The sequence below is a fragment of the Mobula hypostoma genome, chromosome 1, assembly GCF_963921235.1.
Source record: "Mobula hypostoma chromosome 1, sMobHyp1.1, whole genome shotgun sequence".
NCBI lineage: Eukaryota > Metazoa > Chordata > Chondrichthyes > Myliobatiformes > Myliobatidae > Mobula > Mobula hypostoma.
Window position 1 is genome coordinate 196,945,907 of NC_086097.1, and position 25,771 is coordinate 196,971,677.

The window sequence follows — 25,771 nt, forward strand, 5'->3', positions numbered from 1 at the left end:
ATCTGGAAAAGGTATTTGGTGCCTTCGACAGGGAGAGGAAGTAAATGGGCAAGTACTGCATCTGTTCCACTTGGGGGACATTATGTACAGCTGTTCAACATATTGCAGGGATAGCCCTTCAAAATTTAAAGTGGAGTAGAAGAATATTGCTGCATGGCAGTATTGGCTGAAGATACTGGAAATATTGTAGAATGATGCACAGTTCATGTAACATGGAGGCTGTTTGGGCTATTGAGTTTATGATGACTCTGAGAGTAATTCCATCAACTGCTTTGCCTTGTAACCTCTGCTCCCTTGTATGCTTCCGAGTTCTCTGACCATATAGGAAGTTTTATAGTGGCCAATTAACCTGCAAGCCAGCACATCTTTAAAATGACAAGCATGGCTTTTTAATTAGCTAGTTTTCTATTCAATCCAAGAACCAGAAAATTAACCGACAAGCACATTGAAACTGACACTAAAGAAACAAGTCATGTGCAGGTATTCAGCAGGCAGTGTCACACCTTTTTAATTTCGTAAGCCTTTCCTATAAGATGCGATTGGCGAATTGGAACACTCTTCACTTCCCTGATTCGTGCTACTTGAGAAACATTCAAGAGCTTAATGCCCTGAAAGAAATGTATTTAATTGTCACCCTGTGCCTACCTTTAAATATTCTGACTTTCCACTCTTGGAGCTCTGGCTGCAATTTGTACTGATCTAGATTCATCAAGTTAGAGTAAAGTACAGTGCAGAAACAACCCCTTTGGCCCATCTTGTCCATGCTGAAACTATTTACTCCCATTGACCTGCACTGGGACCATAGCCCTCCATACTCTTAACATCTATGTACCTATCCAAACTTAAACATTGAAGTTGAGCTTGCGTGCACCACTGGCGCTGGCAGGTCGTTCCACACTCGCAACCTTCTGAGTGAAGAAGTTCCTGTCATGTATCCCTTAAACTTTTCTCTTTCACACTTAACCCATGACCTCTGGTTGTAGTCCCACACAACCTCAGTGGAAAAAGCCTGTTTTCATTTACCCTGTCTATATCCCTCATAATTTTGTATACCTCTATCAAATCTCCTGTCAATCTTCTACTTTCTAAAAAATCTATTCCTAAGTCCTAAAAAGTCCTACACTATTCAGACTTTCCTTATAATTTGGGTCCTCCTAACCCCGCAACATTCTTGCAAATTTTCTCTGTACTCTTTGAACCTTATTTACATCTTTCCTATAGGTAGGTGATGAAAACTGCACACATTACTCCAAATTAGGCCTCACCAATGTCTTGTACAACTTTGACATAACATCCCATCTCCTGTACTCAATACTTTAATTTATGAAGGCCAATGTACTGAATGCTTTCTTTACAATCCTCTCTACCTATGATGCCACTTTCAACAGATTTATGGACCTGTATTCCTAGATCCGTTTGTTCTACCACATTCCTTAATGGCCTTCTGTTCACTGTGTGGTTGGTTCCACACCACAAGTACAACACCTCACACTTCTCTGCATTAAATTCCATCTGCCATTTTTCCAGCCGATCCAAGTCCCTTTGCAAGCCACGATAGCCTTCCTTGCAGTCTACTGCACTCCCAATCTTGGTGTCATCTGCAAATTTGCTTATCAAATGCCTTGCTAACGTCCATGGCAATAACATCCAATACCTTGCCTTCATCCCCTTTCCTGGCAACCTCATTTTGAAAACTCTATAAGATTGGTTAGACATGACCTACCGTGCATAAAGCCGGGCTGACTATCCTTAATCAGTCTATGTCTATCGAAATATATGTATATCCGGTCCATTAGAATACTTTCCAATAACTTGCCCACAACTGATTTCAGACTCACCAGCCTATCATTTCCTGGTTTCTGTTTAGAGCCTTTTTTTAAAAAAAAGAGCAGAACAACTTTAGCTATCCTTCAATCCTCCAGAACCTCTCCTGTCACTAAGGATGATTTAAGTATCTCTGCTAGGGCTCCAGCAATTTCTGCAGGGCTCCATAGGGTCCAGAGCATCTTGTCAGGCCCTGGGGATCTATCGACCCTAATTTGCCTTAGGACAGTAAAATCTCCTCCCCTCTAATCTGTATGGGGACCATGAAGTTGATGCCGTTTTGCCTCACTTCTGTAGACTCTGTGTCCATTTCCTGAGTAAATACATATGCAAAAATAGTCTATTTAAGATCTCCCCTATCCCTTTTGCTCCACACATGGATTACCATTCTGGTTTACCAGACGACCAATTTTGTCCCTTACAGTCCTTTTGCTCTTAACATATCTGTAGAATCTCTTGGGGTCCTCCTTCACCTTGTCTGCTAGGGCAACCTCATGCCTTTTAGTCCTGATATTAGTATTCTCTTGCATTTCTTAAACTCCAGAAACACTTCATTTCATCCTACCTGCCTTTACTTGCTATGCACAACCCTTCCTTCTTCTGAACCAGGGCCTCAATATCTCTTGAAAACCAAGGCTCCCTACACTTGTTATCTTTACTTTTTATTATGATAGGCACATACAAGCTCTATACTTTGAAGATTTCACTTTTGAAGACCTCCCACTTACCAAGTACACCTTTGCCAGAAAGCAGCCTATCCCAGTCCACACTTGCCAGATCCTTTCTAATGCCATCAAAATTGGCCATTCTCCAATTTAGAATCTCAACCCATGGACCACACCTATCTTTTTGCATATTTACTTTGAAACTACTAGCCTTATGATCCTAGATGCGAAGTGTTCTCCTACACAAAATTCTGTCATCGGCCATGTCTCATTCCCCAATACAGTGGTCCCCAACCACTGGGCCGCAAAGCATGTGCTACAGGATCGCGAGGAAACAGTATGATTTTGCGATATGAGTCAGCTGCACCTTTTCTCATTCCCTGTCATGCATTGTTGAATTTGAACACCGCCCCCCCCACCCCCCAGCCCCCAGTCGGCCGGTCCGCAAGAATACTGTTAATATTAAACTGGTCCACGGTGCAAAAAAGGTTGGGGACCCCTGCCCTAATAGATCAAATATCGCACAATCTCTCATTGGGACTTCTGCATACTGACTAAGGAAACTTACTGAGCATATTTGACAATCTTTATCCCATCTAGTCCTTTTACAGTATGGGAGTCCCAGTGGAAAGTTAAAATCACCCATTGTAACAACCTTATGTTTCTTGCAAAAGACTGCAACCTTTCTCTGCAAATTTGTTAATCTAAATCCCTTGGACTGCTGGGTGTCTGTAATATAGCCCCATTAATATAGTCGTACCTTTCTTATTTCTCAGTTTCACCCATAGCACCTCACTAGACAAATTTTTTGGCTGAGCCCTGCCATGACATTTTCCTTGACAAGTAATGCCACCCTTCCTCCATTAATCCCACCCACTCTGTCGCGTCTAAAACAATGGAACCACAGAATACTGAGCTACTGGTCCTGCCCTTCCCGCAACCAAGTCTCATTAATGGCTACAATATCATCGCTCCAGATGTTGATCCATGCCCTGAGCTCATCCACCTTTCGTACAGTACTTCTTGCATTAAAATATACACAACTGTAGATAATCATTGCAACATGCTCAACCTTCTGATTCTTGACTTTGTCTGGAGTCTTATCAACATCTGGGGGTATGGAGGGAAGGCTGGTACAGGGTTCTGAGTTGGATGATCAGCCATGATCATACCGAATGGCCTACTTCTGCACCTATTTTCTATGTTTTCTATGTTAACATCTCTCCACTAACTGTTCTTGCACTCTGGTGCATATCCCCCCTGCAACTCCAGTTTAAATCCCGCTGTGCAGCTCCAGTAAACCTTCCTGCTAGGGTATTGGTTCCCTTCCATTTCAAGTGCAAACTGTCTCTTCTGTACAGGCCCCACCTTCCCTGAAAGAGAGCCCAATAACCCAAAAATCTTATGCCCTCCCTCCTACACCAACTCCTTAGCCATGTGTTAAACTGTATAATCTTCCTCGTTTTGGCCTCACCAGCACATGGCATGGGCAGCAATCCTGAGATCACAACCCTAGAGATCCTGCCCTTGAACTTAGCACCAAACGCCCTGAAAACCCTATGCAGAACCTTGTCACTCATCCTACCCATGTTATTGGTACCTAAATGGACCCCAACCTCTGGCTGTTCACCCTCCCACCTAGAATGCTGAGGACTCGATCTGAGATTCTGAGATGCCCTTTACCCTGGCACCCGGGAGGCAACATACCATCCAGGAATCTCGTTCTCATCCACAGTACCTCCTTTCTGTTTCCCTAACTAAGGAATCTCCTATCAGCACAGCACGTCTCTTCTCCCCACTTCCCTTCTGAGTCACAGAGCCAAAGTCAGTGCCAGAGACTCGTCTACTGTGACTTTCCTCTTGTTAAGTTAACCATCCTCCCCAGCAGTCTCCAAAGTGATTTGCGTGTTGTTGAGGGGAATGGCCACAGGAGTACCCTGCACTGGCTGTTTAACCCCTTTCTCCTTTCTGACTGTCGCCCACTTTCCTGTGTCCTGCACTTTCAGTGTAACTATTTCTATATGTCCTATTTATTACACCCTCAGCCTCTTGAATGATCTGGAGTTCATCCAGTTCCAGCTCTAACTCCTTGACGTGAATTGTATGAAGTTGCATCTGGATGCACTTCTTGCATCGTCAGGAAGTGTGGTGTGGTTGTCAGGATCACTGGATGTCTCCCTGTCTTCCCACATTCTGCAAGAGGAGCATTCCACTATTCTGCCTGGGATTTCTGCTGTTCTGACTGAGCAAATGTGAAGAAGGTGGAAAAAATAACCCTTGTCTACAGGCAACACACATCAAAGTTGCTGGTGAACGCAGCAGGCCAGGCAGCATCTCTAGGAAGAGGTGCAGTCGACGTTTCAGGCTTGAGACCCTTTGTCAGGACAGCTACAGCTTTTTTTTGCCTTCTCTGACTGAAGCCTCAAAGAGCCTAAAGCCTCAAAATTCCGCTGTAACACTGTCCTCTCCAAGGTGGCCACTGCAATGACGGCAGTGTTGCTTGCTCTTGCCTTACTTGAATTTGTTCTTGCTAATCGATCCCAAACACTGATTGGCTGCTGGTCAAAGCTCAAAAACTGCCGGGAGTTGCTGCCTTTTCCACTCAATCAGGAAACCTGAGTGAATTTTGTCTTCTCAGGCTTCTGATCTCTCTGATTGACCACTGCTCAAAGCGCCAAAACTGTGGTGAGTTGCTGCCTTTTCTACTCGATCAGTGAATCTGAGTGAATTGCATCTATATGATGCAATGCTGCAGCTATCCAGATACTTTGACAATTTCAAACAAGCCTATGAACATAACTACCGAGGAGGATGGGGAGTGTAGGCAAATAGGAGCATAACCACTTGCAAGGCACAAGTCATTGTGGCCATAAATAACTTGTAAAGCATAGATTATGGTTTACAAGAGCAACTCACCACTACTTACATAAATACCATTTGAAGGTAGGTAACTAATGGTTGGCTTGATTACATTTCTTACATCCTGGGTATGGAAAAAAAAATTTAAGTACTGTAGGCAAAAGGTTGCATGGCTTCTAATGCACTTTTAAAGTACCACATCAATACTTTGTTCTTAAAGCTGATTTGCATGCATAATAAAATTTGCACTTCTAAATTTTATCCTCTAGCAAATTGTTCCATGTGCGCCCTGTAACACAAGGTGATGTATACAGGGCAGAAACTGGAGAAATCCCTCGGATATTCCAGGTGGGCGCTCAAGAATTTTTCATTTAAATTTCAGTTTTTCTTATATGTAATAATCTGTATTTCAGTTTTGTGAAGGATATCAATGAAAAAGTTAGATGTGACAGTTTTACATATTGTGTTGGAGTTTGTTATAGATTTACTGCTAATTAAGCTGAAATTATTTAGCAACCTGGACAAGAGCACAAGAAATTGGGAGTAGGAGTAGGACACCTTGCCCTTCAAAGCTACCCTGCCATTCAATATGATCCTGGCTGATCTGCTCCTTTATTAATCGAATTATTTATAGTCCTGAACTGAAGGACAATGAGAGTCATCCTGCTGGAACCCATATAAAGAAGGGTTGGGGAAGGGATTGTACATTAAAGAGCTATGGGTCCATAAGTTGGAGGGGAAGAAAGATGGGCACCTTATAGTGCAAGGAAGAGGAGGAGAAACTGAAGAGTTGAAGGAGATGAACTTTTGTAATTAAAGACCACATTGGAGGATAAGATGGAGTGAAGAATTAACCTAGAATTTACCACGTTCATCCCTGTAAAACAGACATTTATTATGCAAGTGCAAGCTTTCTTGAGAATTGTTTAAATCCTAATTATTGACCAGGCTCAACCAGTAGCTTCCTAGCTGTGCTTCACGAGTTGACTTCATATGGTGTCCAGTGCTGAGGCAGGAATTTGCTTTGCTTTTGAACATGTGCACTGGAGAATCTACTGTTTCATTCTATACCAGGTAAAACTGATGCAGGGTATATGAGCCAACTTATTTGAATGGAAGTTTTATACTGACAAGGAAGAAAGATAAGATAACATTTCCTAAAGAAGTTGTGTTCTTAAGCATTGCAGGACAATTTTAGAAACATAGAAAACTTAAAGCATAAAGCAGGCCTTTTGGCCCACAAAGCTGTGACGAACATGTCCTTACCTTAGAAATTACCTAGGGTTACCCATAGCCCTCTTTTTCTAAGCTCCATGGACCTATCCAGGAGCCTCTTAAAAGACCCGATTGTATCCCCCTCCACCACAATTGCCAGCAGTCCATTCCATCCACTCACCACTCTGTGCTTAAAAAAAAACTTACCCCTGACATCTCCTCTGTATCTACTTCCAAACACCTTAAAACTGTGCCCTCTCATGTTAGCCATTTCATCCCTGGAAAAAAGCCTCTGACTATCCACACAATCAGTGCCTCTCACCTTATACACCTCTATCAGGTCACCTCTCATCCTCCGTCGCTCCAAGGAGAAAAGGCCGAGTTTGCTCAACCTATTCTCATAAGGCGTGCTCCCCAATCCAGGCAACATCCTTGTAAATCTCTTCTGCACCCTTTCTACAATTTCCACATCCTTCCTGTAGTGAGGTGACCAGAACTGAGCACAGTACTCTGTGGGGTCTGACCAAGGTCCTATATAGATGTAACATTACCTCTCGGCTCTTAAAGTCAATCCCATGGTTGATGAAGGCCAATGCACCGTATGCCGCCTTAACTGCAGAGTCAACCTGTGCAGCAGCTTTGAGTGTCCTATGGACTCGGACCCCAAGATCCCTCTGATCCTCCATGCTGCCAAGAGTCTTACCATTAATACTCTATTCTGCCATCATATTTGACCTACCAAAATGAACCATATCACACTTATCTGGGTTGGACTCCATCTGCCACTACTCAGTCCAGTTTTGCATCCTATCGATGTCCCGCTGTAACCTCTGACAGCCCTCCACGCTATCCACAACACCCCCAACCTTTGTGTCATCAGCAAATTTACTAACCCATCTCTCCACGTCCTCATCCAGGTCGTTTATAAAAATCACAAAGAGAAGGGGTCCCAGAACAGATACCTGAGGCACACCACTGGTCACTGACCTCCATGCAGAATATGACCCGTCTACAACCACTCTTTGCCTTCTGTGAGCAAGCCAATTCTGGATTCACAAAGCAAAGTCCCCTTGGATCCCGTGCCTCCTTACTTTCTCAATAAGCCTTGCATGGGGTACCTTATCAAATGCCTTGCTGAAATCCATATACACTGCATCTATTGTTCTACCTTCATCAATATGTTTAGTCACATCGCTATTTTAACCATTCAACTTTTACAGTTTATTTCCTGTCTATTAGTTGATCTTGCTGAATATTAGGGACAGTCAGAAGCACAAAGAAATAGTCAACTTTGACAGAATTTATGGGTGCACCGAGCTCTCAGCTGAAAGATTTGTCAGAAAGAAATTTGTTGGCCTATTTGTTTTGAAATTTACCACTCAGCTCCAGAGCACTTTCAGTCAACAAGATCAGCATTCCAGTTGCAGCTACAGTCAATTGTAATATCACAACATTAATGGCAAGTGCAGGCTCACTCAACAAATTCTGGGCCTTTGTCATGTGCTATCTCTGGCGCACATATACAGTTCAAATGACTGGAAGTAGGTGTAGTGGGTTGTACACATCATGTGACTTGCCATGTGCAATAACAGTTCCATTTTAGTATCAAGGAAAAACATTGATTTTGACATTTACTCAGGTTTCCTGCTTCATAGGTATTATCTTGGACTAAAATGTTTCTGGACAGAATTATTCATGTGGTCTTGTGGTTTCCAGCTATGGCTCTAACCACTTAGTTCAGTTATTGTGTTTGAATAAACTGTACATTATTTGATCTTTCAGATATTATATGCCAATGAGGGTGAATGTCGGAAGGATGTGGAAGCAGAAACTGTGCAATCAGTGGAAAAGCCTGATTTTATACCTCATAAAGGTCATGAATTTATTCCTACACTTTATCATTTTCCCACAAATTGTGAAGCTTGTGCAAAGCCTCTGTGGCATGTTTTCAAACCACCAGCTGCATTGGAGTGCAGGCGATGCCATGTTAAGTGCCATAAGGATCATTTGGATAAAAAGGAAGACATGATTGTACCATGCAAAGGTAGGAATTATTTCTAACAATGAAAACAGCATTGATTGTCATCGTTCACGCTTAACTGCATCATTACAAGAGACAATTTATATGAAATTTGCTTTTCCTTTGGACTGAAGCTTACATAAATATGTAAATTTGATACCTTTTCATTTTACCAGCAATTATGAGCTCCACACAATCTCCATTTTTAAATTATATCGGCATAATATTGTCAGTCCATTGTACTTTGGCCAAAGCTAATCATTAAGGTCACTAGAATATGGGAGAGGGAGTTTGAAAACTTGCGTGCAATATTTTAAGAGTATGTATTTTCTTTTTAGTGAATTATGATGTCAACACAGCTAGGGATATGCTACTACTGGCGTGCTCTCAGGATGAACAGAAGAAATGGATTGGACATTTAGTGAAGAAAATTCCTAAGAATCCTCCGGCTGTCTCAAGTTTTGTGCGTGCTTCTCCCAGGTCATCAAGTACAAGATCGGCGCCAAATCAGTCTTTTCGCAAACCTGCCAAACATATTGTCCCAGTCAAGCCCAGGTAATAAATAAGCAAATAGATATTCTTTTGATGTAACTGAATAGAAAATAAAATTACAAATATTTGTACTTTTGCAGGATTAAGTGGATAGTTAGACCATAAGACAGAGGAGCAGAATTAGGCTGTTCAGCCTATCAAGTCTGCTTCGCCATTCCTTCATGGCTGATTCCAGATCCCACTCAACCCTGTACACCTGCCTTCTCACAATATCCTTTGATGCCCTGACCAATCAAGAAACAATTAACTCCACCTTAAATATACCCACGGACTTGGCTTCCACCGCAGTCTGTGGCTGAGCATCCCACAGATTCACTACTCTCTGGTTTAAAAAAAATTCCTCCTTACCTCTGTTCTAAAAGATTCCCCCCTCAATTTTGAGGCTTTGCCTTCCATGGAAACATCCTCTCCACATCCATCCTATCTAGTCCTTTCAAAATTCGATAAGTTTCAATGAGATGCTCCTCCTCTCTCCCCCCATCCCCCCCCCCGGTATTCTTCTAAATTCCAGTGCGTACAGGCCTAAAGTTGCCAAACCACTCCTCATATGTTAACCCCTTCATTTCCCGAATCATCCTTGTGAACCTTCTCTGGACTCGCTCCAATTACAACACATCCTTTCTGAGATATGGAGCCCAACACTGCTGACAATACTCCCAAGTGCAACGTGACTACTGTCTTATAAAGGCTCAGTATTATCTACTGGCTTTTTTATTCTATTCCCCTTGAAATAAATGCCAACATTGCATTTACCTCTTTCACCACAAGCTCAACCTGTAAATTAACCGTCTGGGAGTCTTTGCATCTGTAATGTTTGAACCTTCTCTCCATTTAGATAATAGTTTGCACTATTGTTCCTTTTACCAAAATGTTTTATCATACATTTCTCAACACTATTCCATCTGCCACCTTTTTGCCCATTATTTCAATTTGTCTAAGTCCTACTGCAATCACATTGCTTCCTCAGCACTACCTACCCCTCCAATTATCTTCATATCATCCACAAACTTTGCCACAAAGCCATCAATTCCATTATCCAAATCATTTACAAACAATGTGAAAGGTACTGAGCCCTAAGGAACACCAATAGTCACCGGCAGCCAACCAGAAAAGACCCCTTTTATTCCCACTTGCTGCCTTCTGCCTGTCAGCCATTCCGCTACCCATGCCAGTACCTTTCCTGTAACACAACTGGATTTTATTTTGTTAAGCAGCCTCATGTAGCATCTTATCAGATGCCTTCTGAAAATTCAAGTAAATAATGTCCACTGCCTCTCCTTTGTCCACCCTGCTTGTTACTCGAAGAACTCTTAACAGATTTATCAGGCAAGATTTCCCTTTACAGAAACCATGCTGACTTTGACTTATTTTATCATTAGTCTCCAAGTACCCTGGAACCTAATCCTTAATAATAGACTCTAACACTTTTTCCCAACCACTGAGGTTAGGTTAATTGCCTGTAATTTCCTTTCTTTTGCCTTCTTCCCTTATTAAGGAGTGTAGTGACATTTGCAATCTTCCAGTCCTCCCGGACCTTGCCAGAATCAAGTGATTCTTGAAAGATCACGATTAATGCATCTATTATGTCCAGCAACCTCTCTCAGGGCTCTGGGATGTAGTCCATCTGGTCCAGATGACTTATCCACCTGAAGATCTTTTGAGTTTGGCTGGCACTTTTTCCCCTGGCACTCACTCATGCTCCCTAACACTGATGGACCTCTGGCACACAACTAGTCTCTTCCACAGAGAAGACTGATGCAAAGTACCCATGAAGTTCATCTGCCATTTTTTTCCATTTCACCAGATCATTTTCAGCGGTCAAATGTCAGCTCTCACCTCCCTTTTACTCTTTATGTAACTGAAAAACGTTTGGTGTCCTACTTTATATTATTGGCTAGTCTGCCCTCATATTTCATCTTTTCCCACCTTACTGCTGTTTTTAACTGCCTTTTGTTGGATTTTAAAAGTGTCTCAATCATCCAACTCCCACTCACTTTTGCTACCTTGCATGCCTCTTTCTTGGCTTTTATGCAGTCCTTAACTTCCTTTGTCAGCCACAGTTGCCTATTCCTACTATCTGAGAACTTCGTACTCTATGGGATGTATCTATCCTGCACCTTGTGAACTTTTCCCAGAAACTTTAGCCATCTCTGCTCTGCCATCATCCCCTCCAATCCACCTGGCAAGCTCCTTTGGTCATGCCTCCATAATTCCCTTTATTCCATTGTGATACTGATACATGTAATTATACTTCACCCTCTCAAATTTGGACTGAGACCATAAGACCCAGAAGTAGAATTAGGCCATTCGGCCCATTGAGTCTGCTTCACTGTTTCATTCTGGTTGATCCAGATCCCACTCAACCCCATACACATGCCTTCCCGCCATAACCTTTGATGCCCTGACCAGTCAGTAAACTAAGAATTTTCACTTTAAGAATAACCACAGTCTTTGTCTCCACAGCTGTCTGTGGCAGATCATTCTAGAGATTCACTACTGTCTTTATCATGTACTGGTTCTTTGTACCATAATTGTCTCAAATTTAGTCATTGCCACTTCTGTCACTTCCATCAGACCATTTCACGAAATGCTGTTTTCCATCATTCTTTCTCTAAATGTGACCCTTGGTGAACCTCCACTCCTCCAACAGCTACAGGATACTCTGCATTATTTGCATATTTCAGGGTCAGGAATGTCTCAGATCAATTCTTAAGGGGCAGAATGAGCAGCCACAAGTCATGATACATATTGGTACATAGGACATAGGTGTGAAAAGGGATGAAGCCCTGATGAGAAGTATATTGGAAGCTGAAAAGTAGGTCCTCTGGGGTGGTAATCCCAGGATTGCTGCCTGTGCCCTATGTTAAATGTTCTGTGGTTTAGGTATTTCAATAGTGAAAGGGAGGGTTTTGAAGAGATGGCATTGCTAATTATAGATGGTATCACAGCTGCAGAAAGGGAGGTTGTCATGCAGAAATTGTCTACTAAGTGTTGGTACAATTTAGAAACAGGAGGGAGCAATCACTAGTGGGAATATTCTCTTGACCTCCCCCTGCCCCCCCAAATAGCAACAGAGGCTGAGGAGCAGATCGGGAGGCAGATTTTGGAAAAGTGCAAAGATAGCAGAGTAGTTGTTATGGGTGATTTCAACTTCCATAATATTGATTGGTAGTTGGTACAAAATATTTAAATGGGGTGGAATTTGTTAGTTGTGTCCAGGGAGGATTCCTGATTCAGTATGTAGGTAGGCAGATGAGAGGAGTGGCCATACTGGATTTGATTGTAGATAATGAATCTGGTCAGGTGACAGATGTGTCAAGTGAGGATTTCGGAGATAGTGACCACAACTAGTATGGGGAAGTATTTAATTGGAAGAGGTTGAATTATGATGCCGTTAGGCAGGAACTTGGGGGTGTAAATTGGAAACAGAAATGAGGTTGTTTAGGGAATACTTGCATTAGATTATGCATAGGTTGTCCCATTGGGGCAGGGATAGGATGTAAGGTGAAGGGACCGTGGTTGACAAGAGATGTAGAACATCTAGTGAAGAGGAAGAAAGGGGCATACTTAATGTTCAGGAATAAAGAATCAGACAAGGTTCTACAGAGTTACAAGGTAGCCAGGAAGAAGCTTAAGAATTGACATAGGAGAGCTGGAAGGAGATGTGGGAAGGCCTTGACGAGTAGGATGAAGGAAAATCCCAAGGCATTCTACATGTATGTGAAGAGCAGGAAGATGACGAGAGCGAAGGTCAGGAATGGAAGGGAAAATGTGTGCTCAGAGTAAGAGGTATGAGAGGTACTCAATGAATACTTTGCTTTAGAATTCACAAGTGAGTGGGACCATGACAAGTATGGGGATAATATAAAACATTATGCTTGAGCATAATGATGGAGGATGTGTTGGAACTATTGAAACACATCAGGATAGGTAATTTCCCACACCAGTTGGGATATGCCTGGGGTTACCATGGAAAGCAAGGGAAGAGATTGCTGCACCTTTGGCTTCAAGAGTAGTACCAGAAGACTGGAAGTTGCCAAATGTTAATACTTTATTCAAGAAAGATACTTGGGATAAATTTGGGAATTACAGACCAGTCTCTCATCAATTATCATCAAGCTATTAGAGAGGATATTTATATCCTTTTAAACAGGATTTTTTTTAGCATTTGGAGAAGCATAGTCTGTTTAGGAATAGTCAGCATGGCTTTGTAAAGGGGAAGTCATGCCTCATGACCCTGATAGAATTATTTGAGAAAGCAACTAAAGAAAATGATGAAGGTATGGTGTACACGGATTTTAGTAAGGCATTTTACAAGGTTCCTCGTGGTAGGCTCATTCAGAAAGTCAGGAAACTTGGCAATATAGATTCAGAATTGGCTGTCCACGGAAAACAGGGTGATAGTAGATGCTTGAAGGTCGATAACCCCTGGTGTTCCGCAGGGCTTAGTAAGTTTGCAGTTGACAGGAAGGTTGGTGGTGTTGTGGATAGTATAGAAGGTTGTTGTAGGTTACAATAGGACACTGATAGATTACAGAGCTGAGCTGAGAAGTGGCGGATGGAGTTCAATCCAGAAAAGCGTGAAGTGGCCCACTGGAAGGTCGAACTTAACAGCAGGTACGGGGTTAATGGCAGGTTTCTTAGCTGTGTGGAGGAACAGTAATCTTGGGGTCCATGTCCATTGTTGCGGTGTAAATTGATAAGGTGGTTATGAAGATGTGTGGGATTGAGGATTATTTGGGGATTGAGTTCAAGTGTCACAAGGTAATGTTGCAGGTTTGTAAAAATCTGGTTAGATCACACTTGGAATACTGTTCCTTTCTAGTTGCTTATTATAGGAAGGATGTGAAAGCTCTAGAAAGGGTGCAAAACAGATTTACTAGGATGCTGTCTGGATTAGAAAGTTTTTCTTATAGCGAATGATTGCATGAGCTAGGGTTTTTCTCTTTGGAGAGCAGGAGAATGAGAGGTAACATCGTGGGCCGAAGGGCTTGTACTGCTCTGTCTCAGTTACCTTGGGACCAACTACTGGAGTTCCTTCACTATCTCCCACAACCCCTTTCTTTGTCTGGTCGAATTAATAACATTTTGATTAAACACCTCCTAATACATCATTAATTTTGGTTGCAATTCATCTATATCAACATCTTTCGGGATGCAGCATGGGCTGTTATCACTTGTTTGTATTTAAATCATGTATCCACTTCATGACTAAGGGAAATGATACCTACAAATTTGATCCCCAGCAGTCGATTTCATTGAATGAGAAGTGATGTAGTGAAGAGAAAGGGAAATGAAAGTATCTTTATAATAAAGCCACTAAGTCATGTTTTAACATCTAATCTCTGGAATTCTTTTCTAATCCTTTTACTATTCCATATCTCACTGCTTATAAATATGTCTCTGATTAAGCCTTTGCTTCACCTCAGCTAATGTATCTTTGACTGACTGGCACTTGTTGAATTGACTCTTGTGATGTGCCTGGTAGCAATGTGGAATGGCATAAGTCCTTTGGGTCCACAGAGTCAGTGCTAACCAATGTGCATCCATTTTAATTCTGCACCATTCTCATTTTATTCTGCCCACATTCCCAGGCTCTGCCACTCTCCTACATGCTAGGGGCAATTTACTGCAGCAACTTGCATATCTTCACCATCTGGGAGTTGCCCTCTTCTTGTTATCGTCATCAGGGAGGAAGTACAGGAGCCTGAAGAGGCACATTCAGTATTTTAACCACACTTTCTTCCACTCTACCACCAGATCTCTGAATGGTCCACGGACTCATAACACGACCTCGCTATTCCTCTTTTGTTGTATTTATTATTTTATTGTCACTATTTTTTGTCTTGCTCTGTATTGCTACCACAAAATAAGAAATTTCATGATATATGTCAGTTATAACAAACCTGATTTTGATGTATTTGGTGCGAGAGCAGCTCGGAAAACTCGCGTGTTCACACAAAACATGCAGAAATTTGGGACTGAATGCCAGATTGCAAGAGCTTCGAAAACATACACTGCTGTCCAAACTGCTTGGTGTCAATTTGTTAAGATGTTGTAGTTTGAAGAATGGGAAGAAACTAAAACTAGTAATACGGCACGTGACTGAAATAAAAATTACAATGAGGAAGATATCTGGCTTTGGTGATGTAGAAGTAATGATTTATTAAGTAGGTGCTTATGACTATCGTGAAAATAGTGGCTTTGAACTCACTGGAATTCAGCTGCAACATTACCTTGTGACTCTTGAACTCAATCCCCAATAGTGGATATATAGGCTTTGGAGGCGGTGCATAGGGGGTTCACCAGATTGATTCCAGAGATGAGGGGGTTAGACTATGAGGAGAGATTGAGTCGCCTGGGACTGTACTCACTGGAATTCAGAAGAATGAGAGATCTTACAGAAATTTATAAAATTATGAAAGGAATATATAAGGTAGAGGCAGGAAAGTTGTTTCCACTGATAGGTGAGACTAGAACTAGGAGACATAGTCTCAAGATTTGGGGGAGTAGAGTCAGGATGGAGATGAGGAGGAACTGCTTTTCCCAGAGAGTAGTGAATCTGGAGAATTCTTTGCCCAATGAGGCAGCGGTGGAGATGAGTCCAAGGCCAGATCAGCCATGATCTTATTGAATGGTGGAGCAGGCTCGACAGGCCTGATGGCCGACTCCTGCTCCTGTGTCTTATGTTCTTAGTGGCTTACTGTAAAATTCAGTTAAAATAACATATTTTCAAACTAATTGCTACTATTTGGTGGCATTTTTACTTCAGATATATGGAGAAGTTCTGTTGATTGTGATTTTTCTTTTCTTTTTCAGCTAACCATTTATGGAATTTGGATCCAAGATTCTTTTCAAGAAAGCAGGGCTTTGTGAGATTGAAAGCAAGTGCAAAGTGGATTCCTTCCAATTTAAGTGTTACAAATTTCAGGGTTAAAATTATTTAATCTCCACCTTTCACCTACTTTCTATTCCTGCACTATTTGAAATGTGTGCAAGGCTTTTCGTTGCACATTTACCATTCCAGCATTTTTTTTTTAGATTGCAGCAGATAGCAATCTACATATCGGATGATTTCTCTCTAATAGGCAGGTGAACATGGAGAGAGCTCATTATAGAACAGCAACAGCCTCATAAGTTTTTTTTGTGTGTGTTACTTCACCAAGTAAGGGATAGGGTAGCTGCACTTGAGGGAATAGCTTATGCTAAAGCAAGGAGGGAACTGTGTGAAATTGATTTCTGAAAATAGTACAAGACACAAAGAATTGCTTTGAAGGTGGAGTCGGCTGCTTTAACAAAAACATTGTTACATTGAATTTGTTATGCCTCAAGTTACATGCCTTCTGTGCATATCCGTTGAGACCATTAGAGCTTTAATATGTCATGGCTTTAAGATATTCAGTCTGCTAGAATAAAAGCTTAAATTGAAATGTTTAGCACTGGGAAAATTTGACAGAATATTTCGCTCATGAGTTTTTTGGAAAGCCATAGTAGTTGATATGTTGATGTACCATTTTTTTTTTTAAAAAAAGAAAAGGATAAAAGAGGCATTATGGAATAAGCAGTAATTCAAAAGACCAGGTTTGTATTTTGCGAGGCACATTATTTTGTAATGATTTTATAAATAGATGGCCTTACATTTTAAATGAATTCTTATCAGATGGTAGACAGCGTTAACTTAACAGATAAATTGTGCACTGTTTTAAAACATAAATTATTCTACTTTTAAACACTTCAACAGGAATAACATTATCCTGTTGATGCCTTACTTTTGAAGAACTGTTTTCCTGCCATATAATTCATCATAAATTTTAAGTAACTGCACCAGCTTCAACGATTTTCATTGCATTGTGAACAGTTGTTTTGGGTATTTTGAATATGATTTGAAAATGAATAAACTGCCTGTAATCAGTTGGAATTATACATAGGAAAACCTGCAGCAAACTTGAACTATGGATGGCATTAGATAAGATTTATTTCTGTATTATTTCAGGAGTCACTCCAGTAAGAACTGTTGTATTTTCAGTTTTATTTTTGCCAGTCAGCAGGAATATATTCATAAAATGGATGATATGGCTTACTGTACCTCCCATGTAATATATAAAGGCTTTGCAGTTACATGTATTAAAGCACTGGAAAATGAATTTTTGTTGAAGATGATCGCATATTTTAAGTGATGTTGAAAGTCGCACTGATTGGTATGTACCAATAAACATATCTATATGTATTTACCTGTCTTTACTATAATGGGAAATTGTTCTTGCAAACATCCCCTGTCAGATGATTTGACTTAATTGAATCTGATACCAAGATTTGTAGACTGAATGTTATTGAAGCAGAATATATTAATTCTCAGAAGAAATGTATACCATGAATGCAAAACAGCACAGAAAATAAAGGATTGATGTGTATTTGATAATATTGTTAATATCGTTCTGAAGCAAGGTTTCAGAAAGAATTCTTTGCTTTGGAAAGAATGCCATGACCTGGAGCTTTTTGTATAACCTTAATTGACTTATGTTGCTTCAGACAGGATATATCGCAGCACACCAACAAATGATGTGCTTCTCAGACGGTTACCCAAGTTCCTGTGATACTGTTGATATGTAGGTAAGCTCTTGGCAAGAAAGATAATGATTTGGTGGGGTGTGGAAGGCGGGGAATATCAAAGGCAGACAGTCGGTCTAAAGGATGATTTTGTTATCTGGCACTTCTGCAGCAAAAATTCTACTTGCCACTTATAAGCTCATGTTATCTGGAACTTGCTGTAACTGGACATGGGCTACTTCATTTGTTAGACTTCTGAACTTCCAGTTGATAAAGCAATAGAGGATGGTTACAAGAAGTATATTGCCCAACTCCTCAGTGATGTTCTGGCATTGAAATGATTGATCTTTGACAATTACAGCCAGTTCTCCCCCCCCCCCCCCCAGAGTACCTTGATGCCACATTTGGTCAAATGCTGCTTATTGCTTACAACCCCACAGACTATAGACTTTAGTCCATGTTTGGTTCATGTTGACATCTTCCGTCACTCTGCTAATTGAGTCTGGAATAGAATGAGCAGTAACAAGTCAGCTTGGATTTGTCCTTCTGTTAATCAGATATACCTGCTAATTTTCCATTTTTTGGATAGTTACTCCTCTTACTATATTGAGGTAGGCTGGCCAGAGATGCAGCTATTCTAGAGTACAGATCTTCAACCCGAGAGCTGAGAGGTTGCTTAATCTCATAGATTTTTCTGTATCCCATTGCTGTCACCCATTTCTTGATGTCACATTGAATCAAATTGGTGGGAGATGGGTATCTGTGATGGCTGAGGATCTTGTGAGAAATTATAAAGCTCTTCTGATTAAACATAGTTGCAAATGTTTGACAAGTTTGTGTCTTGGGTCTAGTCATTGTTGGGGATAGGGTGATCTACTTGAGCCCACTCTGTTAGTTGCTTATTTGTCCACGGCCATTCACAATTGGAATTATAGACTGCAGAGTTTTGATCTAATTCATTGCTTGTAACAATGCTTAGCTCTGCCAATCACCTGTTCATTTTGAAACTTTGTATGTATGCAGTCTTTTATTGCATTCAATATTTAGCAATGCTTGATCCTGCTCTTAGCATGCCAATCTGCACTCTTCATTGAATTAAGTTTGATCACTTGGCTTGATGAGAAATGATAGAACAAAGCACATGCTGAGTCATGAGGTCAAAATAGTGATAGGTTTATATACCATACAAGCCTCATTGTTACCCAGTTTGAGCTGCCAAACCTGTTTTAAACTGTTTATCCCTTTTATAGTGTCACACAAAACAGGAAGTTGTCCTTCATGTGAAGGTATGCTTTTGTCAAGTTCAGGATCTATTATTATTCAACCGTACATGAATATAGCCATATGAAATGGCATTCCTCTAAAGCCAAGGTGCAACACACATTACCAACAGCACATTGCACAAATAACACGTATGTTTTATTTCGGCAGTTGAACGGGGCACGACTGCACAAGTGCGTGTAAGTCGGACCGTGAGGCAGCGGGAGTATTTAAAAGGAGAGCAGATTAGCGGAGCGGGCGAGGGAGTAAAGGGAGACAGAGTAGGAAGGCTTTGGCTCCTGAGGCTTCAGCGAGCAGAGGCTGAGGAAGAGCTTCACTCCAAGTGAGGTAAGGCCAGGTAAGTTCCTTTAATAAATCTAAGTACCTTACGAGTAGGTAATGAAGGCAGTTAGGGCAGTTGAGAGCTCCATTTGCAGGATGTGGGAAATCAGGGTGAGCGCAATAGTCCCTGATAACTACAACTGCGAAAGGTGCATCCAGCTGCAGCTCCTGACAAACCGAGTTAGGGAGCTGGAGCTGGATGAACTTAGATCATTCGTGAGGCAGAGGCAGAAATAAACAGGAGTTACAGGGAGATAGTCACCCTTAAGAGTCAGGAGACAGATAGCTGGGTGACTGTCAGGAGAGGGAAGGGGAATAGACAGAATGAGCAGAGCACCCCTGTGGCCGTTCCCACCAATAATAACTACATCGTTTTGGATACTGTTGATGGGGACAACCGACCAGGGACAAGTTGCAGTGGTTGCATCTCTGGCACTGAGATGGGACCCTCAACTCAGAAGGGAAGGAGGGAAAAGAGGAGAGCAGTAGTGATAGGGGATTGGATAGTTAGGGGGACAGATAAGAGGTTCTGTGGAAGAGATCGAGAATCCCGGATGGTCTGTTGCCTCCCTAGTGCCAAGGTCCGCGATATCTTGGATCGTGTTCTCGGAATTCTCGAGGGAGGGTGAGCAGCCGGATGTCGTGGTCCATGTAGGGACCAATGACGTGGGGAGGAAGAGTGAGGAGGTCCTGAAAGGTGAGTTTAGGGAGTTAGGTGCCAAATTAAAGGACAGGACCTCCAGGATAGCAATCTCAGGATTGCTACCAGTGCCACGTGCAGGAGGGTTTAGAAATAGTAAGATAGCACAGATCAACACGTGGCTGAAGACATGGTGCAGGAGGGAGGGCTTCAGATTTATAGATAATTGGGCAGTTTTCCAGGGAAGGTGGGACCTGTTCTGGCAGGACGGTTTACATCTGAACTGCAAGGGGAAAAAAATATTTTTGTAGGTAGGTTTGCTAGAGAGGCTGTGGTGGATTTAAACAAGATACGAGGGGGGAGGGGAACCAGATGTAGGGAAGAAGGAAGAAAAAGAAAATAGTAAAGTTGTTTGCACCATTAGTGAAACAGAGAGTAAGAGGTGGAAAATTTCTTAAATGCATTTATTTTACTGCTAGGAGCATTATAAGAAAGGTGGATGAACTTAAAGCATGGATTGATACCTGGAAGTATGATGTGGTAGTTATTAGTGAAACATGGTTACAGGAGGGGTGTGATTGGCAACTAAATATTCCTGGATTTAATTGCTTCAGGTGTGATAGAATCGGAGGGAGAAGAGGGGGAAGTGTTGCACTGCTTGTCAGAGAAAATGTTACAGCAGTGCTCTGGCAGGATAGATTAGAGGGCTCGTCTAGGGAGGCTATTTGGATGGAATTGAGGAATGGGAAAGGTGTGGTAACTATTATGGGGGTGTATTATAGACCACCAAATGGGGAGCGAGAATTGGAGGAGCAAATTTGTAAGGAGATAGCAGATACTTGTGGTAAGCACAAAGTTGTGATTGTGGGAGATTTTAACTTTCAGCACAGACTGGGAAGCCCATGCTGTAAAAGGGCTGGATGGTTTGGAGTTTGTAAAATGTGTGCAGGATAGTGTTTTGCAGCAATACATAGAGGTACCAGTGAGAGAAGGGGCAGTGTTGGATCTCCTGTTAGGGAATGAGATAGGTCAGGTGACGCAGGTTTGTGTTGGGGAGCACTTCGGGTGCAGTGATCGCAATGCTATTAGTTTCAATATAATTATGGAGAAGGATAGGGCTGGACCCAGGGTTGAGATTTTTGGTTGGAGAAAGGCTAACTTTAAGGAGATGTGAAAGGATTTAGGAGGAGTGGATTGGGACAATTTAATTTATGGGAAGAATGTAATAGAGAAATGGAGGTCATTTAAAGGTGAAATTTGGAGAGTACAGAATCTTTATGTTGCTTTTAGGTTGAAAGGAAAGGTTAAAAGTTTGAGAGAGCCATGGTTTTCAAGGAATATTGGAAACTTGGTTCGGACAAAGAGAGATATCTACAATAAATATAAGCGGCATGGAGTAAATGAGGTGCTCGAAGAATATTAAGAATGTAAAAAGAATCTTCAGAAAGAAATTAGAAAAGCTAAAGGAAGATAGGAGGTTGCTGTGGCAAGTAGTGTGAAAATAAATCCCAAGGGTTTCTACAGTTGTACTAATAGCAAAAGGATAGTGAGGGATAAAATTGGTCCCTTAGAGAATCAGAGTGGATGGCTATGTGAGGAGCCAAAAGAGATGGGGGAGATTCTGAACAATTTCTTTTCTTCGGTATTCATCAAGGAGAAGGATATTGAATTGTGTAAGATACGGGAAACAGGTAGGGAAGTTATGGAAACTATGATGATTAAAGAAGACGAAGTACTGGAGCTTTTAAGGAATATAAAAGTGGATAAGTCTCAGGGTCCTGACAGGATATTCCCTAGGACCTTGAGGGAAATTAGTGTGGAAATAGCAGGGGCTCCGACAGAAATATTTCAAATGTCATTAGAAACGGGGATGGTGCCGGAGGATTGGCGTATTGCTCATGTTGTTCCATTGTTTAAAAAGACTTCTAGGAGTAAACCGAGCAATTATCGGCCTGTGAGTTTGACGTCAGTGGTGAGTAAATTAATGGAAAGTATTCTTAGAGATGGTATATGTAATTATCTGGATAGACGGGGACTGATTAGGAACAGTCAACATGGATTTGTGCATGGAAGGTCATGTTTGACAAATCTTATTGAATTTTTTGAAGAGGTTACTAGGAAAGTTGACGAGGGTAAAGCAGTGGATGATGTCTATATGGACTTCAGTAAGGCCTTTGACAAGGACCCACATGGAAGGTTGGTTTGGAAGGTTCAATCGTTAGGTATTAATATTGAAGTAGTAACATGGATTCAGCAGTGGCTGGATGGGAGACACCAGAGAGTGGTGGTGGATAACTGTTTGTCAGATTGGAGGCCGGTGACTAGTGGTGTGCCTCAGGGATCTGTACTGGGTCCAATGTTGTTTGTCATATACATTAATTATCTGGATGATGGGGTGGTAAATTGGATTAGTAAGTATGCAGATGATACTAAGTTTGGTGGAGTTGTGGATAATGAAGTAGGTTTTCAAAGCTTGCAGAGAGATTTAGGTCAGTTAGAAGAGTGGGCTGAAAGATGGCAGATGGAGTTTAATGCTAATAAATGTGAGGTGCTACATTTTGGTAGGACTAATCAAAATAGGACATGCATGGTAAATGGTAGGGCATTGAAAAATGCAGTAGAACAGGGGTCTAGGAATAATGGTGCATAGTTCCCTGGAGGTGGAATCTCATGTGGATAGGGTGGTGAAGAAAGCTTTTGGCATGCTGGCCTTTATAAATCAGAGCATTGAGTATAGGGGTTGGGATGTAATGTTGAAATTGTATAAGGCATTGGTGAGGCTAAATTTGGAGTATTGTGTACAGTTTTGGTCACCGAATTATAGGAAAGATGTCAACAAAATAGAGAGAGTACAGAGAAGATTTACTAGAATGTTACCTGGGTTTCATCACCTGAGTTACAGAGAAAGGTTGAACAAGTTGGGTCTTTATTCACTGGAACGTAGAAGGTTGAGGGGGGACTTGATAGAGGTATTTAAAATTATGAGGGGGATAGATAGAGTTGACGTGGATAGGCTTTTTCCATTGAGAGCAGGGGAGATTCAGACAAGAGGACATGAGTTTAGAGTTAAAGGGCAAAAGTTTAAGGGTAACATGAGGGGGAACTTCTTTACTCAGAGTGGTAGCTGCGTGGAACGAGCTTCCAGCAGAAGTGGTTGAAGCAGGTTCGATGTTGTCATTTAAAGTTAAATTGGACAGCTATATGGACAGGAAAGGAATGGAGGGTTGTGGGCTGAGTGCAGGTCGGTGGGACTAGGTGAAAGTAAGAGTTCGGCACGGACTAGAAGGGCCGAGATGGTCTGATCCTGTGCTGTAATAGTTATATGGTTATGATTTCAGAAAAACATATCCTCACAAAGAAAAAGAAAATAAAAATGATATAGCCTAAGTCCCTGAGTGACATGATTATAGTCCTACTCCAGCTTGTTCTCCCACAGAGAAACCATCAGAGAGCAGCACTAATAGGAGGAGCCAGCCCCCAACCCAGCGCAGATTCCAGTTCGCCCCACAGAGGCTCTTCCTCTCCTGAGTGGCTGCAACAGGTGAGTCCATGGATTTGGCCTAGACTTTGCCACAAGCAAGCTAACACAGCTGCCCCCACCTTCACTGATCTGGACTTGCAGTATACTACATTACCAGTGTACAACAGGGTCTTGCAAAGCCAATAAAAATGCCCATGACAATCACTTGCACTGTGCATCATCAGGGAACAGTGGTACACAACAAGTTCAGGAGACAACACAGCAACAGAACATTTTTAACTCCATCGCTTTCTTGCTAATGGGATTGTCCTGCAGTAACCTGATGTACTTAGTCTCCAGCAGTGACTTGCAATCATAAAAAAGGCACACAGGGCAAACAAATACACCTTTGATTGAACACTGAATGGCCACTGCATCTGAGCACATTGCCATCTTACCAGAAGAAAATGTAAAGGTTATCGTAATAATACAACACTAACAACACGCTGGAGGAATGCAGCAGGTCGGGCAGCATCCATGGAAACGATCAGTCAACGTTTCAGGCTGGAACCCTTCGTCCCGACTGAAGAGGGAAGGGTCAGAGGCCCATAAAGAAGGTGAGGGGAGGGTGGGAAGGAGAAGGCTGGTAGGTTCCAGGTGAAAAACCAGTAAGGGAAAAGATAAAGGGGTGGGGGAGGGGATAGGCAGGAAAGGTGAAGAAGGAATGGGGAAAGCACAATGGGTAGTAGAAGGAGGCAGAACCATGGGGGAGGGGGCAGAGTAAAATAGGGGTAGGGGGAGGGAATTACCAGGAGTTGGAGAATTCTATGTTCATACCAAGGGGCTGGAGACGACCTAGATGGTATATGAGGTGTTGCTCCTCCAACCTGAGTTTAGCCTCATCATGGCAGTGGAGGAGGCCATGTATGACCATATCTGAATGGGAATGGGAAGCAGAGAAATGATCGGTTTTATTAATGCCATTACAGACAAATTACTGTCACTGCATGTCTGGTGAGGACAACATCGTAAAGTGCTCTATGGTTGACTTCTAAGTTTGTAGACATTAACAGTGATGGAGTCTATACTAAGTAATCATCTTCAGTGTTTAAAAACCTTCCATTGATACCCAATTACACATCATTCAAAATCTACTATTTATTCTTTGCTGTTTTATTTCACTTCAAGAAAAGGGACAATTATCAGCTTTTGGCTGATTGTGGTAAATACAAGAAATTATGCAAATACGGGTAATCTTCATCAACACACAAAATGCTGAAGGGATTCAGCAGGACAGGCAGCATCTGTGGAGAAGAATAAACAGTTGATGTTTCGGGCCAAAGCCCTTCATCTGGACAAAGAAGGGTAAGAAGCCAGAATAAGAAAGCAGAGGGAGGAAAAGAAGGGAAGTGTGACACCAGCCCCTGATACCACCCCCACTACTATTCAGGATCCCAAACAGATCTTCTAGGTGAGATGATACTTCACCCATGAGTATGTTGGGGTTGTTGATGGTAATGGATTTAATCGAGGTGGCAAAATTTAGTGAGAATATCAATTACAGTGACTAGTCATAATTCAAGTGCATTGCTTGAAAGTATGGTGGAAGCAGATTCATTAAAAACTTTTAAAAGAATTGAATAAATAATTAAGTACATCATATATATCTGTTCCCAGAACATGGCTCTCCTTTCCAGGGACATCAAAGGTGCCCTCCTTCTTTAAAGAATGGGGTTTCCCTCCCTCCACTATTGATGCTGCCCTCATCCGCATCTTGTCCATTTCCCAAACATCCATGCTCACTCCATCAGCCCCCACATCCAACACATTATCCTCCACAAATTCTGCCATCTCCAAAGTGATCCCTACTACCAAATATATCTATACCACTCCTTGTGATTCCTGTGTCCATTCATCCCTCCCCAATAATCTCTCTCCTGGCATTTAATCCCTGCAAGTGGTTTAAGTGCTAACCAATTTCCCCCAGGATCAATAAAGTATGACTATGACTAAACTGCCCATACACCACCTCCCTCCATACAGGGCCCCATGCAGTCTTTCCAGGTGAGTCAACACTTCACCTGCGAGTCCGTTGTATCTGGTGCTTCTGATGTGGTTTCCTCTACAATGGTGACACCCATTGTAAATTGGGGGAACACTTCAACAAGCACCTCCACAAGTGGGACTTCCTGGTGGCCAAATATTTTAATTCCCATTCTGACATGTTGGTCTGTGGCCTCCTCTTGTACCAAGATGAGGCCACCCTCAGGGTGCAGGAACAGCAACTCGTATTCCATCGGGGTAGCCTCCAATCTGATGGCATGAAAATTGATTTCTCCTTCTGGTAAACAAATTTCTCCCCTTTGTTCCTCACTTTGGCCTCTTAC

The 25,771-nt window shown here is 41.9% G+C and overlaps 1 protein-coding gene across 2 annotated transcripts in view; it reads left to right on the forward strand.

Moving 5' to 3' along the window:
* The window catches only part of rock1 (Rho-associated, coiled-coil containing protein kinase 1), a 184,861-nt gene extending 167,499 nt beyond the window's left edge, over nucleotides 1-17,362 (forward strand). The window contains exons 30-33 of one of the 2 annotated variants that reach the window (XM_063062743.1): nucleotides 5,618-5,696; nucleotides 8,346-8,607; nucleotides 8,922-9,138; nucleotides 15,955-17,362. In XM_063062743.1, the coding sequence (XP_062918813.1) occupies nucleotides 5,618-5,696; nucleotides 8,346-8,607; nucleotides 8,922-9,138; nucleotides 15,955-15,958 (562 nt within the window). In that variant the 3' untranslated portion in view covers nucleotides 15,959-17,362. Of the gene's footprint in view, nucleotides 1-5,617; nucleotides 5,697-8,345; nucleotides 8,608-8,921; nucleotides 9,139-15,954 lie in introns of those variants that run through there. The other variant, XR_010019714.1, reaches the window with a different exon arrangement.
* Nucleotides 17,363-25,771: the final 8,409 nt, after the last annotated feature.